The sequence below is a fragment of the Lathyrus oleraceus genome, chromosome 5, assembly GCF_024323335.1.
Source record: "Lathyrus oleraceus cultivar Zhongwan6 chromosome 5, CAAS_Psat_ZW6_1.0, whole genome shotgun sequence".
NCBI lineage: Eukaryota > Viridiplantae > Streptophyta > Magnoliopsida > Fabales > Fabaceae > Lathyrus > Lathyrus oleraceus.
This window is the reverse complement of record NC_066583.1, coordinates 180,241,419-180,260,965: the sequence shown is the minus strand read 5'-3', so window position 1 is coordinate 180,260,965 and position 19,547 is coordinate 180,241,419. Positions and strand designations below refer to the sequence as shown.

Here is a 19,547-nt window from a genome sequence, read left to right as displayed (position 1 = left end):
AGCATAATAAAGATCAACTTGGAAGAAAGGTACAGGATTACCAGACAAGAAAATCCTCGCAGCTAAATGATCCACAAAATGGTCAATATTTGGGAAGAGAACTATCCCATATACCAACAAGGCTAACACATCAGAGAATTTTTTTCCAATTCCCCGCCTTTTCCATCTTCACAGCTTGATCTTCCAAGAAGTTTCTAGAAAAACAACTAAATATTTCTTTCACATCCCAATTTGCTATGACCTTAAAAACATCCAAACCTGAAGATGAAGTTATCCTCTTGGGAGGCATACCTTCATCAAACCTAGGAAATGGATTATGATCTCTCAGATTCTGGCCTACAGTCCTCTCAAATTCCTCCAAGGTAGGAGCCAACTGGAAATCAGAAAAGGTGAAACAACGTAGGGGTGGGTCATAGAACTGAGCTATAATCACAACAATTATCATGTCCATCTTCTCATTCAAGATGCTCAGGATTCTTCCATAATCTTTCACAAAGTTCGTGAGTTTGATCGACATCACTTTTGCACTCAACTTGAAATTCTGGTATCAGATATAAGATGTCGAAGGTAATGTCACGACACTAATATCTGGTAATAAACAATGGATAAACAAAACAGAATGATAAAGCGAATAACACAAGCAATTGTTAACCCAGTTCGGTGCAACTCGCCTACGTCTGGGGGCTACCAAGCCAGGAAGGAAATTCACTAAAATAGAACTAGTTTAAAGACTCTCCGTACACTTCAACAAGTTACAGTCTTTATCACCTAATCTCTACCCGTGCAATTTCTACCTAAGCACTCTTAGATATGAGAACCCACTCACTTCCCTACAATCACACACCAGTGATTTTAAACAATAATCCCTTGAGAAAAGAAAATACTTTTCAATTACACACTCTTGATTTTACTTCACAGTTTCAATCAAGAAGACACACTCTTGATCTTGCTTCACAGCTTTGATCAAGAAGACACACACTATTGCTTAACAGCTTTTAGAGTGACAAATTACAACCACAAATCAATCCAATTCAATCATCAATGGATGACTTGAATGACCTACAAGTCTTACGACTAAACAGACACAAACCCTAGCTCTCTCTCTGTATTTCGCTCAGTCTTGGTTGTGTGTACAAACAGGTTTTCTAATACCCTTTTTATAGAAGCACTCAGCTAGGCTTGGACATCTTGAAAACCCTAAATCTATTTTCCAATCAAATCTTTTTATAACAGCTGTATAGATCTCCTTGGAAAATAAGTAAATCTGGTTGTAATCCATGATTGAATGCGCCAGCTAGCCATATCTTCAATCATCCAAAGATTGCCATTAATTGTGCAATCACAAAACACTAGACATTCATACTGAATCTTCTGTGTACAGGATGTCATGACATCGGGTCTGACATCCTGGAAAAATCCTGCATAATCCAATAATTCCTTTTATAACTTCCAGCAGGTACAACCATATCAGATGTCATGACATTGTGTATGTCATCTGAAACAATCCTGCATGAACATGTCTTTCATTTAAGCTCCAGCAGGTACATCCAATATCAGAAGCCTTGTCATTGTATGTGGCATTCTGAAACAATCATGCATGCATATGTTCTTGAACTCCAGCAGGTACATAGGATATCTCATGTTAAGTAATCACACATAACATCTTGTAAACACTCTTTGTTTTACCAAAATTGCTGCCAACACTTAGAATCAACAAACTCCCCCTTTGGCAATTTTGGCTAAAACATATATCAGTCCTTTTTGTTCACAAGGTAAACTATCAACAGTTAAAGAACATAACAGTAGTTTAATCAGCAGCAGAAGCAAAACAATTACTAGCTATGGCTACTAGTAATACACACATGCACAAGGGTACTTCTCCTCCCCCTAAATCTGTGCAACAAACAACAGAATTACTATTTATGGCTGCAACTAGTAAGACACACAAATGCACAATGCACCAGGGTACTTCTTCTCCCCCTAAATCTGTGCATTCATCAAATAACAGCTACTGTAACACCAGCACCTGTACCAGCCAAAATGTCATACTGACATCTGCTTCAACATCAACACCTGTGCATCATATCAGACATCCTATTTGACATCTGTAAACAGAACAACATTTTGTTGTAGCACCTGTGCACTTCTTTCAATAATAGTTGTCCTTCTGTCCAGTCACATACAACTTCCACAACAGCTTCCATATCAAGCACTTCTCCCCCTTTTTAGTCAAAATTGACCAAAGGTGACCAATTAGACAAAATAAATGTTTACTAGCCTAGCAGAGAATGTTAGATCAGATGTTATAACATTAAGCATGTTAAAACAAAAAATTCAGGAAGTACACACCATCATTATACACAGCTGAAAGCTGAGATAATGAACAAATTCAAGGAACTCATTAGGAGCCCTAAATATTACATAACAGACATCAATAAGGACTTCCACAAAATACATAAAAAAACAATCAAGACAACAGCCTTCCAAACAGCAGCCCAGCTTCCACCACACCTCCCAGTCTTCAATTCAGGCAGGAACCATTAATCAGAAGAAGAAGTATCACCTTCACCTTCATCTTCATCTTCAGAACACTCAGAGCTTCCAGAGTTGCCACTGGATTGTGCTTTTTCATCTGAATCCTTACCAGTCTTCTCTTTTTCCAGCCTACAAATAAGAGCTTCCAAAGCTTCTTTTCTTGCCTTGGCCACCTTCATACCCTTCTCCAATTCCTTGCAGGTATCTTTCAATTGATCAATTAGGCTTCCTTGAGATGCAGACTCTCTTCTGTCAGATGTCATAGCAACATCATTTATATGACTTCCCTCAAACAACTTATAATGAATGGATAGAGGGGTTTTTCTTCTGCTTGGCATGTCATTTGTATTGAGTATGCCTGGTTGTTGGCTCAGGATAATGCCACACATAAGGGAAGGGAAAGCAATAGGTAACTTCACAGCATTTGTAGAAGCATGTCTGATGGTTTGATCAAATATAAATTTTCCAAAATCATAGTTTATCTTGGTTTCAATAGCATGAATGATTCTTCCAAGGACAATAGAGATGGTAGAGACATGATTAGTAGGTACCCAATTTGCTGAACCAATCTTGTGCAGAATGGCATATTTAACAGTGAGCTTACTAGCTGATAGGTGTTTCCTACTAGGCCATTCCTTAACTTGGCCAGCTGTAATAATTCTACAGACCTCATTGCATGTGGTCTCTAGATTTACTCCTCCATCAGTTCCTCTCCCTAGGAACTTGTTGATGATGGTAGGTGAAAGTTTCACACACTTACCCCTTACAAACACTTTGCAGACCTCCCTGCTGCTTCTTTCATAAATCTCCTTAGGGATGTTCACAATGAATTCTTTGACCAACCTCTCATAGCACTGAGGCAGAGCAGTCACAGTTTTCATAAGACCAACTGCCTTAATTAACTCCATGACTTCTTTTACTTCACTTTCCTCTTTTCCCAATTCTCTTTCAACTGCTACCCTTCTTTGAGTCACAAACTTCCATTTGGCAGCACCATCTTCTACGTGAAAAGAGATATTGTCAAGATGAACAGCAGCCACTTTCTTTGGAGACTTCTTGACAGACTTCCTTTTAACAGGGGGGATGTCTGAGACATCGTATTCGACATCCTCATCAGATTCAGAACTCTCACTTTATTTCCTCTTCCTGACCTCTACTTTACTCCAAGACTTGGAGGGACCTATACCAACAACCTTTTTCTCTTTCCTAGTTGTCCTTATCTCAGCCATACTCTTCCTCTTTCTCAGTTTATTAGCTACACTTGTTTTCACAAGATTGACCAACGTGTCATCTTCTTCCTCAGACCTTTCTTCCTCAATATCCTGAGCAGTATCAGGGGATATGCTAGGTAAGTTTTTTCCAAGAGAACATAGTCCCTCAGCAGCTACTTCCTTTTCTGTTCTAGATGAGTCATCATCTTTCTAAGCTTGGGTTTCCACCTCAGGAGAGGGGTCCCTTCTGGACAGAGGGGTAAAAATATCCTTGACTCCATGCTCTTCATTCAGTATCCTAGTAACTAGGTTTCTTATGGTGCGATCAGTAGAGTGCATGTCCTCTTTATCAGGAGATTTTTCAGGAGTGTTACCTTGCTTAGCTCCAGCCATGGAAGGGGAGCCTGGGACGTCACCTGGTATTATACGCAGAGGAGTCACGTCCATCAAATCTTCATCTAAGAATTCCATGGAGGAAGTTCTTGTATGAAAGGGTTTTGAGCTGGATGTTGATGGATGTTGAGACATGTTGTTGAAATTCTGAGAAGAGTTTCTTTGCCCTAGCAGAGGTTCTCTGAGTAGATTGATGAAGATGGAAAGAATTGTGTTCAGGCAGAGCGTGCTAATGAAATAGATATTATTTCCAATACTAGGAGATGATTCATTATTAATGTGGCTTTTTCTTTTCATTGGGCAGACAATATTTTTGTTACCTTTTCCACTCCACATTAATTGCCATATTTTCTCAAGAAACCAAGCCCCTAATTTCCCCTTTTCATATTTCAGTTGGACATTATACAAATCCCTTGCAGTCTTGTTGATTAGTTGCATTTCATGCTATAGAACTATGAGGTTGTTTTCCACATATTTTTTAAATGAGTGATGGAAGCGAATAATGTACTTGGTCCAGTTGTGCTGAATATGATCTTTGGCCATAGGTGTACCATACAGGTTGTCATAATATAATGTCAAAGCATCGAGTGTGAAATTGTATATAATTATCAGTAGTTTCATCCAACCTGGTTGAGAATTGTTGCTTTCATCTGATATCTTTTCTATCTCAATTTTCCTTGCACACATAGTCCCTTGTGTCTCAGTTCCAGCAAAGCTCTTACTAACTTCAGACTGTATACCACCAGTCATATGTTCCCCTTTTTCAGGTGTTTGGGCCATCATGACCTTCTCTTCCATGAGGTTAGGTCTTAGCTTCTGGTGTAACATCCTTGTATGCCATTTTTCATTTCCCTTGAAGGTTCTTCTCGCAACTGTACTCATCTTAGAGGGGTCATCCATTTGAGAGCTCCACATGTAGCAGTTGTTTTTGGTCCTGATTCCTTTCATAATCACTTCACTGTTTTTGTTAACAATCAGACATTCAGTTTTAGTGAAGATGATATTCAGACCTTGATCCCCTAGTTGACTGATGCTTATCAGATTTGAAGTCAAGCCCTTGACTAGTAGAATATTGTCAAGTTTATGAGCTCCAGGACACTCAAGCTTGCCTATCCCCTTTATTTCACCTTTTGCTCCATCACCAAAGGTTACATAGCTTAAGTCATGAGGGTGAAGGTCAGTTATCAAGTCTGAGTTTCTAGTCATGTGTCTAGAACATCCACTATCAAAATACCACTCTTCTTTGTGAGCTATTAGACTTGTAACATTAGTCTTAGGAACCCATTGCTTCTTGTTGATAGGCCTGTGTTGTTTGGGTCTGGGTTGATAGTGAGTTTGTTGATGAACAGGGTAGGGTAACCATACAGCTTATAGCAGAAGGGCCTTGAGTGTCCAAATTTCCCACAGTAATGACATTTCCATCTTTGGTGTTTGCCTTTCTGCTGTTTTCTCTTCTGATGATGTGACATATGATGTGACATCTTAGGACTGCTCTTACTATTGTTGCATTTAGGTTTAGCTTGAGGTTTGCAACCAGTGTAACTACTTTCAGCCTTAGATTTATGGTACCCTATTCCAGATTTGGCTCCTGTGATTAGTCCAGCTTGGAGAATCTTATCTAAGGAGTCATATCCATTGTTTAGCATCCTTACATACTTGGTTGTCTCTTCTAGTTTTGAGTTTAAGAGCATAACTTCAGTTTTTATCTTGACTATGGTTTCCACATGTTCTCCCTTTTCCTTCTCCAGTTGTACTATCTTCTGGCTCTCAACTTGTTGACTTTCATCTAGCTTGACCTTCAGAGCCACAACTTCTGTTTTCAATTTGGAGATGGTTTCCAAGTATTCTACCTTCTCATTTTCAAGTTAAGTTATTTCTTTCTTCCGGTTTAAAACCTGCTTGCTCAGCTCTACACTTTTATGACACAGCTCTCTGTAGGTAGAGGCCAATTCCTCAAAGGTTACTTCACCATCACTTGAGTTTTCATCAGATCCCCATCTTCCTGTCAAAGTTGTCACAAGATTTGCAGCCTCCTCTGTATCACTCTCATCTTACCAGGTGGCAGCAAGACTCATCTTCTGCTTCTTGAGGTAGGTTCCACATTCTGTTCTAATGTGTCCATACCCATCACATTCATACCACTTTACTTCTTTTCCTTCTTTGGGCTTCTCCTCTGACCTTACTCTTCTTCCATTGTTGGTGTCAGATGAGATGTTCTTGACATTTGCCTTGGATCTTACATCCATTTTCTTTAACAATCTGTTAAACTGTCTCCCTAGCATAACAACTTCATTGGCCCATTCTTTATCCATATCTTGACTGTTTTCCTCTTCTGTGTTGGATATGAAGGCAATGCTCTTAGTTTTCTTTTCAGTTCCATCATTCAATCCCATCTCAAAGGTTTGGAGGGAACCAATTAGTTCATCTACCCTCATGTTGGAGATGTCTTGAGACTCTTCTATGGCAGTCACCTTCATTGCAAATCTCTTAGGAAGTGACCTGAGTATTTTTCTTACCAACTTTTCATCTGTCATCTTCTCTCCCAGGGCTCCTGAAGTATTAGCAATCTCAAGGATACTCATGTGAAATTCATGAATGTTTTCATCTTCTTTCATCCTTAAGTTTTCAAACTTGGAGGTGAGCAGCTGAAGTCTAGACATCTTTACCCTAGAGGTGCCTTCATGAGTGGTCTTGAGAATGTCCCAAGCATCTTTGGCCACTTCACAGTTATTTACCAGCCTAAAAATATTCTTGTCTACCCCATTGAATATTGCATTCAAGGCTTTAGAGTTTCCAAGAGCAAGATCATCCTCCTCCTTGGACCATTGTTCTTCAGGCTTCTTCTTAGTGGTGGCTTCTCCTTCTTTAGACATGACAGGATGCACCCATCCTGTTAGCACAGCTTTCCAAGCCTTGTTATCAAGGGATTTCAGAAACGCTACCATTCTAGGTTTCCAATAGTCATAGTTAGAACCATCCAAAATTGGTGGCCTATGAACAGATCCTCCATCTCTCTCCATTGTACCAGAAAGTATTGCCCCTAGATCTCACCCAGAACTAGAGCAGGGTGCCTGCTCTGATACCAATTTAAATTCTGGTATCAAATATAAGATGTCGAAGGTAATGTCACGACACTAATATCTGGTAATAAATAATGGATAAACAAAACAGAATGATAAAGCGAATAACACAAGCAATTGTTAACCCAGTTCGGTGCAACTCACCTATGTCCGGGGGCTACCAAGCCAGGAAGGAAATTCACTAAAATAGAATTACTTCAAAGACTCTCCGTACACTTCAACAAGTTACAGTCTTTATCACATAATCGCTACCCGTGCAATTTCTACCTAAGCACTCTTAGATATGAGAACCCACTCACTTCCCTACAATCACACACCAGTGATTTTAAACAACAATCCCTTGAGAAAAGAAAATACTTTTCAATTACACACTCTTGATTTTACTTCACAGTTTCAATCAAGAAGACACACTCTTGATCTTGCTTCACAGCTTTGATCAAGAAGACACACACTCTTGCTTAACAGCTTTTAGAGTGACAAATTACAACCACAAATCAGTCCAATTCAATCATCAATGGATGACTTGAATGACCTACAAAAACAGACACAAACCCTAGATCTCTCTCTGTATTTCGCTCAGTCTTGGTTGTGTGTACAAACAGGTTTTCTAAGTCCCTTTTTATAGAAGCACTCAGTTGGGCTTGGACATCTTGAAAACCCTAAATCTATTTTCCAATCAAATCTTTTTATAACAGTTGTATAGATCTCCTTGGAAAATAAGTAAATCTGGTTGTAATCCATGATTGAATGCCCCAGCTAGCCATATCTTCAATCATCCAAAGATTGCCATTAATTGTGAAATCACAAAACACCAGACATTCATACTGAATGTTCTGTGTACAGTATGTCATGACATCGGGTCTGACATCCTGGAAAAATCCTGCATAATCCAATAATTTCTTTTATAACTTCCAGCAGGTACAGCCATATCAGATGTCATGACATTGTGTATGTCATCTAAAACAATCCTGCATGAACATGTCTTTCATTTAAGCTCCAGCAGGTACATCCAATATCAGAAGCCTTGTCATTGTATGTGGCATTCTGAAACAATCCTGCATGCACATGTTCTTGAACTCCAGCAGGTACATAGGATATCTCATGTTAAGATATCACACATAACATCTTGTGAACACTCTTTGTTTTACCAAAATTGCTGCCAACACTTAGAATCAACACAACTTCTGCAAGCTAACAAGGTCAACTTTATTATATTTGAACTGAAATGTGCTTCTTCTTTCAGGATTCATTTTCCTTACAAGTGTCTTGAATTTCTGAAACAATATGAAATAATTTAAGAGTTTTACTTTTTATGCGTATGCATTGAATGGATGAATGCAATGATTTTTTTTGTACAGGTTCAAAGGTCTGAGGTACAGATGAATCTGATTGCTTTCCAAAACCGAGTTCTCACAAGGTATGATTTAGGCTTTTTATTACAAAGGACCCCTGAGTCACGGATTCACAATAAAGTTTGACGTTTGCAGAAAATGCTTGTCGGTTGTCAACTCCATCAAGGGAATTTATTCGTGGTGAGGTTCTCATACTGACCCTTACGAGGTATCCACCTAGGGAGTCCGCACTATGCAACCATCAACTTCAGTTCTAGACAGAGTACTCATAGTCATGGACTCACAAGACTGTTTGTCGCTTACGGAAAATACATGTCGGGCTTCACTCCATTAAGAGAATCTATTCTTAGTGAGATTTTCGTAACGATCCTTACGAAGTATTCACCTCAGGAATTCATACTACGCAACCATCATCCATAGTTGGTCAAAGGTTCAATGTTTTAAACGGTCCTTAGAGTCATGGACCCCTTTGAAACATTGAAGCTTATGAGGTATTCACCTCGGGCGATAACATTTGCAAAAGGATCTACTTTAAGTGAGGTTCTCGTACCGACCCTTACGAGGTATTCACCCCTCACGACCGTTGTACTCAACGAGAACCATTAGGTTAGTTACGCGCATTAGAGTTAGCTTAGAAATGTTAGGTTTTTCGAGTTATTAAGAGGGAAAGAGAAGAATGGGATTGGAAGAAAAGAGAAAATGTTTTTGGATTTTGCAACAAATGGGGCTAAACCTAAGTTTTTTTATTAATGGGCCTGACAAGATTTATAAATCCTGCTCCTACGTATCTCCGTGTGCAATAGAGAGCTCAAGGTTTATGTAGCTCTGGGTAGAAAATATTTGTTTATTGGTTGATTTTAGAGAAATCTACTTTGTGTCAATCGATGAAAACATTGTTGGACTACCCAAAACAAATGGAGAATGGGGCATTTGCATCACTGCCGAATATATTTACAAATCAACATTCATTGTAAACTTTGTAAGCTTACTCACACATTCAAGTGGACGAAACATTGTTTTGCATCGTCAATACAAAGTACATTTCGTTTGATAAAAGGGTTTAAAGGTCAATCGCACGGTGGCGAGAAAAAAGTTTGATTGGTTTGAAGTATTTTAAGTAATAACGAGAACTTGGATGGGCGAGATATCCATCTCGAATCCTAGTCTCAAGAGTGCATGGTATCCACCATGTTCCATTTCTATCTTATTTGCAAAAGGGTTTGATATTTTTAAGTGTTTTGAGATTTGATTGAGAAAAGGTTTGAAGAAACCGCATTGACAGTTTTGAAAGATGGCGAGAGCTAAAATGGGCGAGATATCCATCTCGAATATTAGTCTCGGGAGCTTGTGGTATCCACCCCGTTCCATTTCCATCTTTATTGAAAAGTATTTGATAAGCATTAAGTTTTTTTAGTTTTATTGTGAAAATAGCTTGATGTTGGATTAAGCATTTGATGATCGATTGCGAAAGAGTTTGAGTGAAATGAAAGTTTGAAAGATAAAGAGGATACATATAGATTTGAATGGAAGGTTGAAATGGATTTATTTGTTATTGGGAAAATACCTGACGTTGGATCGAGTTTTTTTTCTTTTTTTTCTTTTGAGAAAGCGATTGATTTTATTCTTGTGTTAGAACTAGCTAAACAAGCAAGCGAACAAAGAATTAAAGCAGTAAAAATTATTACATGTCATGGGAATAGGGGTACATTTTGTCGAATGGGGATACAAGATAATGAAACAATTAAATCAAGCTTAATCAAAAAACATAAATAAATGAGTGTAAGTGCACAAGAGAATGGTTTCATTGTAAGAAAACTCAATAGTAAGACATGTGAAGGAAATAGCAACACACAAGTTATATGTACAACATGTTCAATAATTAAATCGAAATAAGTAAAATCTAAGTGCGCACAGATTAAAATCGTGATACGAGGATGTGAATCAAAGTCACATAACGCAAGGACGTGCAAAGCAAAAATTGAATTGAGAGGTGCAAGAAAAACCCTAGGTAATGTGCTCAAAGTCGGTTTATGCATATTGACAACAATGGAAACTTCGTATGCAAATGATCAAAATGCGGCGAAATACAATCAATGTATCGATAAAATAATCGATGGAATAGCGACATGGTAAATGTCGAATCCACGGATTTAAATCCGATGTTTAGCAATGAAAAGATTCAAAGGAACAAGGCAAAAAATCCACAAGTATCGCATTGTTTTAAACATTAAGATGGCGTATTTACAATGACCATAATTAGAGTAAAATAAATGGGAAAAAATTGCAAACGTAAAGTCACAAATAAGAAATATGTGTCACAAAAATTAGAAATAAAAATAATTTGGATGGTTAAAAAATGCAAAAAAGAAATAAAAAAACAAAGGTTAACAAATGAAAAAAAAAGGAAAAAAAAAGTGACAGCAAGATATTAAACCCAAGACATGGGGGCAGGAGACATGAAACTTCAACCACTCCTCATGGTCCTTTTGCTGATAAATAAATGCAACAACATATATATATATATATATATATATATATATATATATATATATATATATATATATATATATATATATATATATATATCTATATATATATATATATATATATAAACCTGGCGAAAATGGAAAAGAAACTAAAATAACGAAATAAATGGAAAGGGGAAGGGGGCGCCACAAATCGAGTCTGGGTCATGGTGGATCATGACCCTTTAGTTGTCAACTTAATACATGCATTAATATATAATATATGAAAATGCAAAAAAAAAGTAAACAAACAACACAACAACAACATGTTCATGAGTTCTTCACATTGTTTACCTTCTTCCTCTTCCTTACTTGTTTCACGAAACCAAATGAAGAGTGAGATGTTATTGAGTTTGGTTGAGGTGGTTATAACAATTGGTAGTTCTAACGGTTGTTTGGGGTGTTTAGTTAGATGGATCTTGGTGGTTGTGGAGGAAACTGAGATGAGGCATGTGATTATAAAGTTGTTGTTAGTGATGGATGATGTTTTTTGAGGTTGAAGATGTTTTATGATGGAGGTTTTGTGGTGGAAGAAGGAATGAGATGAGAAAGTGTATGAAGTTTGTTGTTATTGTGTCAGGGTAGATAAGTGGTGAGAGAAGAGTTTGGATAGAAGGGAAGTGAGTGGAAGATGGATCTGCGGTTTGTGGTGGTGCAAGGAGGAGCAGTTGCGGCTTGGAGGTAGGAGGAAGAAGTTTGGATGTATCTCAGTGTTTTAATAATGATGTTAATGAAGTTGTTACGAAAAAACTAAAACCAAAAGTGGCCATGCTAAACAACTATGAAGTTGCATCAATAGAAGCTTCCATATCACCCCTGCTTGCAGATGTCATACTGAACTTAGAAATTCCAAAATAGAAACATAGACTTTTCATTAGCCTGCACCGCAAGTTTTAAAATTGCACAGTTTTATCTGTGATGACTGAAAAAACAAAAAAACAAAAAAGAATAGTGTGTTGATGGCGATGGAAAGAGTGTTGACAAGAAATTGAAAAGAAAAACGATGTCGCTCGATTCAAAATAGTTTTTGTCTCTCTCTCTCTCTCTCTGTTTGGTTTTATGATATTGTTTTTTTATATGAAGTGACGGTATATAGTAGATGTTATGATTGATTTAACGAGAGATGGAATGTAGAAGGTTTCACACGGCGGTTAAAGGTAGCGATCATGGAGGTTCACCGAAAAAAGGGTGGAGTGAGAATGTGTTATGTGGTTATTGAAGGGGTGTTTTGAGGGTGGCGAGTTTAATAGATGATGATGGTGGTTAAATAGTGGGTTTTTTGTGGATTGACTATTGATGAATATGAGAGAGAGAGAGAGAGTGTGGTGTGTGTGTGTGTGTGTGTGTGTGTGTGAGAGAGAGAGAGAGAGAGTGTGTGTGTGTGTGTGTGTGTGTGTGTGTGAGAGAGAGAGAGAGAGAGAGAGAGAGAAGTGGCGTTGGTTCCTCCTAGGGATCAATTTTTGTGTGTTTTTGAATCAATGAGAGAGATTCCGTTGGATAGAGGTGCCGCTAGGTCCTTCTTTTTTTTCTCCATTGGCCAAACATGGTTTAAATTGTGTGAACTTAGGGTTACCATTTAATTTTTGTTCCAAAAGTGCCCTTAAATATTTATTTGATTAAAAATGTGTTCAAAAACATTTGAGTGCAATAAAATCAAACAAATTTAAATAAACAAGGTAAAATTAAAACAGGAATACGATTAATCCTATTTATTCATCTCAATTTTTTTGACAAAAAGACAAAAATAAACGACTACAAAATGAACAAAAGTCGGGCGCAAAAATGCCCAGAAAATTAAAATGACTACACCATAATGATCAGTGCGAAATAAATTTCTCGGAAACATACCACTTTTTTGTCAAATTTTGAAATAGAAAGTACCCGATTAAAACGCTAAGACGAATCAAAATGTGACCGAAAAATTAGCCAGAAAAATAAATCGAGCATACTAGGTTAAACTACACGAAAGGTAGATTAATAAAACTGATGTCTGCGAGCTTGATTTTTAAATTTTTCGCCCGTTGATTTGACGCACATTTGAAAATTGATTCAATCGGTCTGCCTGTAGATCCAAAAATTTATTTTGACTGATATTCTAGGCATGTAATGCATGTTATGAGATGCAAAAATGCAACAACTATGATAAATGCATTGAATCGGTGATTCAGGATCAAAATCGGGGTGTGATATCTGATACCCTTCATGATTTATTCCAGATTTTTGTTTGTGACAATACATTCAACACGATTGAAGTTGACACATAATTCTTGATCACACACCTAGTTGATACTGATGAGATTTGCAATTAGACGTTTAATTAGAGGTACATCATCTAGATTACGGAGACCTAGATAATCAAGTTTTCCTTTTCCCACGATCTTACCTTTAGCACCATCACCGAAGATAACATAACTATTTGAATAGGATTTTACTTCTTTCAAATAGTTCTTCTCAATTACGTATCTAGAGCAACTACTATCAAAATACCAATTTTCATAAGAGAAGATCCTTAGAGAAGTATGAGCAATGTGATTTGTAGTTGTTTCTTTCACTTTCCATACCCGTTGAGGACGACCATTCCTTGTGGTATTTTTTACACGATGATTTCGATACTCCTAATAAAATCTACCATATAATTTGTAGCAAAAGAATGATATATGCCTCTATTGGCCACACAAGTGACATACTCAAGAAGCTTTGTAGTATACTTTTTTGTGTTGGTAGAGATGTTGAGCAGGGTGATGTGCCCTCTTACTATGTTAATGCTCTTTTTCTTAGACAAAAATGTTTCTTTTTAACTTTGAATTAAAAAAAACTATCCATCTTTCATAAACTTTTTTCAATAGAAAATTTATACTGGCCATCGGGTAAAGTAAGGTGTTCAAACTATTTTAACACTATTTATCTAAAGATTAGGCCAACCAATTCCTAAAAAAGAGTCCTCATTTTAGTTTAAAATGTACTCTGAACCTAGATTCACATTGAATAGGGCTCTTTAGCATATCTTGTTATAGAGAGGACGGCTTTGAATATTAAAAATAGATGATAGACAATATTCCATCACCGTTCTGTCTCTAAGTTCATGAACCACTATTTGGTTAAACAGGTGAATTAGCACTATATTTTATTTTATTTTTCCTAATCACAATCTTAGAAACTATTTAGTTTCATTGATTGATTTCAAAGTTCATGAATCCCTCATTATGTTGAAATATGATCTGGAAAGATACATTTTCTTAATCTCCTCCAACCACAAGATATTATAGCACATGGCTAAATTATTAACAATCAAAATTAGTCTATTATGTAACCGGTCGTAAATTTTGAGGTGATTAGCGTTGAATTTGATAGGAAAAACCACAATTCGATCTTCGATAACCGCAATCGGAAGGAAACTGGAACTATTTGATGTCAAAACTGACCCTCAAACCAGATTAGTCGATTCAATGGACCGGTTGACGTCTCCACACTAACTACTTTATTATGAATTACTATAGTGTATTTTTATTTTCTTGATGATTAAAAAGAGCTATCATTATAATACAAAGAAACTTCTATTTCCCTCAACCAAAAGCCAAACAAATAAAATACTATTACATACACGAGCAAATTACAAATTTACATTAAATTAGTAAGAACCAATATAGTTGTAGCTCAACTAATCAAAAGTGATGTTGGCCTAAAATTGAGACCATGTACATGTACAGAATATTTTTGTTAGTGATAATAACATTTGGCAGAGAACTACACAAGTTGCCAAAGATTTCGAGCCACTAAACAAATCATAATCACATTGTTTGTGGAGTATCATTGCAGCAAGCAATAGGAAGCTAAAAGCACACCTATTCAACCAAAAATGACCCTTTTGTACAAATGACCACAAAATCACATGGATGGAAAATTTGGCAGACAAAGAGATTCACCCTTAGCATTTTGATTGATCAAGAATGAACTTGAGCCACCAACCAACTCTTGAAATCTCAACCTTTCACCTTGGCAACCAAAAGGGTGTTCAAAGGTCCCACAACATATCAAAGTTTTCTTTTTTAAGGGCCCTTCCAGGTTTTTCAACACATGACTTTGCATCTCGTTTAGGGGCCAGCAGATTCTTAGTGTACCAAAAGCCAATTAAGACTTTAAAATCAAGACAAATTCAAACTTGGCCATTTGCTAAGCAGAACAGTGTCACCACTTGTCATTAATCTCAATAATCTTATGTTCCTTTGCACATGGTTTTGACCTCAAACTGCTTTGCTTTGTTACCTGATGCTGCCCGATTTGACATTACTCTCAAGCCTCCAATAACTTTGGATCTGGATTCCCCTCACTTCAAACATCATGAAGTTACACTCAATTAGTTTTAAACAATCTCGGCCAATGATTTGAAAATCTTTAACTGCACCTCGTAGTTACAGCAGGAAATGCCGTCCAACAAAGTAATGAATCTTGATACTTTTTCCCAGCCTAGGAAAAGTCACACTTCATTTCAAACCGGTACAGGTAACCCGTAATTTTGGAATGATTTTATCCTCCCGTCCCAGCCTGCAGTCACGATAACCATACCCCACGCGTGAGCACGGTTGGTGCTTTTGCAAGAAGATTTCAAGAACTTGTATTCGGAGTTTTTCATAAATGATGTTTTTTTAGCCTTGGAGCTCGAAACAGGAAGCTTCTCCTCGGGCCAGGTAGCAGATCCCTTTGGAAAAGACTCCAAGAAAAACTCTTGGCCCAAAGAGAAAGATGCAGGTGGAGTGGAGTGTAATTGTATAGCAACTTGAGCTGATTTTTTATCCGAGACATTCAGTTGTTCATTTTCAGTAATTTGAGGTTTCAAACCATGCCAAGGTACTGCAACGGATGCATTTGAGAAAAAACGCTCACATGACCTGATTTTCTTAGATTTCGTCGCATTAGACTCTTCCTGGTCAATGTTCCATAGATATACATTTGAGTCCTCGCATGCTGATAAAATATGTTTCCCGTCTGAAGTAAAGGATGCACACATTGGGCTCCCTGTGTTAAGGCCTGAAAATAAAATGTAAAGAACCTCAGTGACAGAGCATATAATGAAATAAAATTCAAATTCAAGGCTACTGAATCAATCACAGGTATGTAGGGATTCAATGGGAACATACTTTTGTATTTACAAATCACATTAAGCCCATCAAGGATTCTAACTTGTGAATCGGCACAGGTAACCATAACTTTGTTGGAATCTTGAGGAAGAAACTGAAATACATAACAAATCATCAGTTCATTGAGACATTGTGAAAATGTAGATAATCACAAAAAATGTTACTTAACACAAAAAGCAAAAGCAAAATACCTGAAAGCCCATTATCCCTCTGCCAGGAAGTTTCTTTTTACTAACTAAGCATAGTTGAGAATCTAACTGCAAGTGGTTATCTGGTTCAGCCAAAAACGAAAACCAGACGGGTTAAGGACATTGCAGGAGCCTTAAATGATTGTTGTAGTTTAAATGAGTAAGACAATCACAACATCTAAATATAAATCGAACGTTTTGAGGTATACAGAATCTTGTTAAAGATCATACCTGATATTTTATAAAACCGACAATTTCCCGCCAAAGAACCAACAATGCCTCCCTGTTATGCATCATATTATTCAAATGAAATCATTTCCTTTACAGCAATAGCATATGTTCAAGGTAAATTGAAATTGTTTTTTTAAAATAATACCTGTCCATCGGGCCGATAACATACTGCAGTCACTATATCTAGAACATCAGTCCAATCAACAACCTGACAATCAGGAATTGCCCATATTCGCACTTTCCCGTCTATGGATCCGCTAATGAAATAATCTTCATCGACAGGATTGAATTGTATACATGTTACTGCACAACACAATCAAATACAAACAAATCGTGAGACAAAAGTTGTGATCAAACAAATTATGATAACAATTGAAAAAGCCTGAAAATCGGAACAGAAATGCAACAATGCGCACCATAATTACTGTGTGAAAACACTTTCAAGCAATGCTCATGATTCACTTTCCATAGTCGGACAGTTTTGTCAACTGACGACGAGAGAAGATACTACATTCAAAAGGAAGATGAAGAACCGATTAATTTTCCATTGGCTTCGTCTATATCATTAAAGTAAATAACTTAATAGTTAACAACATTTACTCACATTCTTCTTTGACCAAGATAGATCCAGAACTTCACTTCCATGACCACGGAACTCGTGCAATGGTTTTTCCAACAGCCGGAAGATCTTAGGCGGGAAAACAACACAAGCAGAATCTGATGTTTTTCTCATGCTCTTCAGTTGGCTAAGTTTTTCCTTATCCATAAACAATGGTGTCAATTGAGAAAGATTATTTACCGTAAAGTAAATGCATGAAGGGTCAATTTCTGGAATGTGAACTTCATTACATCTATCCTCCTCAACTACTTGCCACACACGAACTACGCCATCTTCGCCGCCAGTGGCTAGATACTGCCCATCGGGACTGAATTTCATTGCCAAAATTGAACCTTCGTGCGCTTGAATATCTTGCCTCAAGTAAAGTGACGAAAGCTCCTTGATTTTTTTCTTACTTTGACGGACCTTTATTTTCTGAAGCCTACACCCTGAGACTGACATTCTCCCTTCTCCTCTCCCATTATAATCATCACCTTCCCCCTGCGTATCAACCATACACGTCATCGATTTCAATCTTCTTAACCAACCCCTTCTCACCCTATTTAAGATTCCAGTAACCGCATCACCATCCGAATCCTCAAAATCTCTACCTACCAATCCTTGAGAAGGAGACGCCCCCGAAACATTAACATTCACGGAATCCTCAGATTTCTTAGCAACCACCAAATGATCTGAACCATCATTCACATTCACATTAGTCCCTACTCCTATCTCCGAACTTTCATCTTTACATGGCAAGTTATTACTCTCCACTAAACCAAACTCCTCTGAAAAACTCACACTAGAGCAACAAGACATCAACAACCCACTCGAACTAAATTCCTCTTCAAAACCACTACTTCCTCTTACTCTATCTATCATCTCTTCCTTCTCAACATCAAATGAATTTTCAACAACAATTCCATCTAAACTCATTCCCATGCTCTTCATAAACTCCCCCCTACGCTCTCTCACACTCCTCGGACTCCGAATCCACACATCATAATCAAAATCAACAGAAACACTTTTATCATTATCATCATCAGAATTTGCATAGCCAATTGACACAACATCCTCTTGAGCATCAAAAAACTGACAATCCTCATCTCCACTGAAACTACCCATAATTATCAAAGTTCAACCCATGAAAAACCCCTTCAGGGAAACAACAACAACAACACTTTAACCACCGGGAATAAGTCAAAATCCAATTTTTCTCTTGAAACGAAGCCACCAGATCATAAACTATACATACAAAAAAAAACAGCACAGAAACCAATATCAGCAAATATAAACATTATAGTACCAATTTTAACCAAACAAAACCACGCAACAAATAGAATAAAACAATTTAGTTAAACAAGAAGTAAACAGAAACCAAGAAATCCAATCCAATCCAATCCACATAGATCCCAATCCATACATAAAAACCATAAAACCAAGTCTTACAAAATAAACAAACATTGAGAATACAAATAGAAACCAAACGGTGAAGAAAAAAAGAACATAGAAATGAGGGAGTGTGGTTACTTACACGGGGCGTATTGATGATGAAAAGATGATTATGTGTTTGGAAATAGGGATGATGTTGCAGAGCATGGTAGTTCGGAAGAGAAGAGGAAGCAAAAATGGGAAGGAGTATGAAGAAGAAAAGGAGAATAGAAAGAGGACATGTGTAAGTGTGTGTATATATATGGTGCGTGTGAATATACTGTTACAGAGAGAGAGAGGTGGAAGATGAAAATCCGTTGGTTTTCAATGGAAGAAACGAGAAAAGTTTGGTAATAAAAGTAGTAAAATAAAACAAGAGTAAAATAAAATAAAAAGTTAGAATCTATTTGGACTTGGAGAGCAATGTGTCTGTGTGTGTGCAGTGCAGGGATCTTACGTGTGCGCGTATTTTATAGTCACTACATACAATAGTTAATTGAGTTGAAATATAATAAATAATAATAAATATTTACATTGATATTCTAAAACAAAAATTTAAATTGAAAACGAGACGGTTAATATGGAAAAGTGAATTATAAACTAAAATATACAACTCTTTATGATTGAAGAAGACTGAAGTCTGAGAGATAAAAAATTATAATATGATTCCTCTCATAGAAGAAATCTTAGGTTTGCAAGATCATCTGCATATTTATTTGCTTCTCGATATACATGAATTACTTAGGTCTTCAAGTCTTGACGCGTTGCGCTTTTGATCCTATGCAGTAAACTCAAACCTTCATTTGTTGTACCATCTTCTTTGACAAGAGCATGATACATTTCCTTACTGTCAATTTAAATCACAATT

The 19,547-nt window shown here is 37.0% G+C and overlaps 1 protein-coding gene across 1 annotated transcript; it reads right to left on the bottom strand.

Annotated features, from left to right (window-relative positions):
- Positions 1-14,694: 14,694 nt before the first annotated feature.
- Positions 14,695-19,039, bottom strand: LOC127081828 (uncharacterized WD repeat-containing protein C18H10.05). The gene is made up of 8 exons (XM_051022058.1): positions 18,783-19,039; positions 17,255-18,493; positions 17,067-17,157; positions 16,796-16,953; positions 16,651-16,702; positions 16,423-16,502; positions 16,232-16,325; positions 14,695-16,121 (listed from the first exon to the last, which is right to left on the bottom strand). The coding sequence occupies exons 2-8, from the start codon at positions 18,371-18,373 to the stop codon at positions 15,583-15,585; spliced, it is 2,133 nt and encodes a 710-aa protein (XP_050878015.1). The 5' UTR covers positions 18,374-18,493; positions 18,783-19,039; the 3' UTR covers positions 14,695-15,582.
- Between the last annotated feature and the right edge of the window lie 508 nt (positions 19,040-19,547).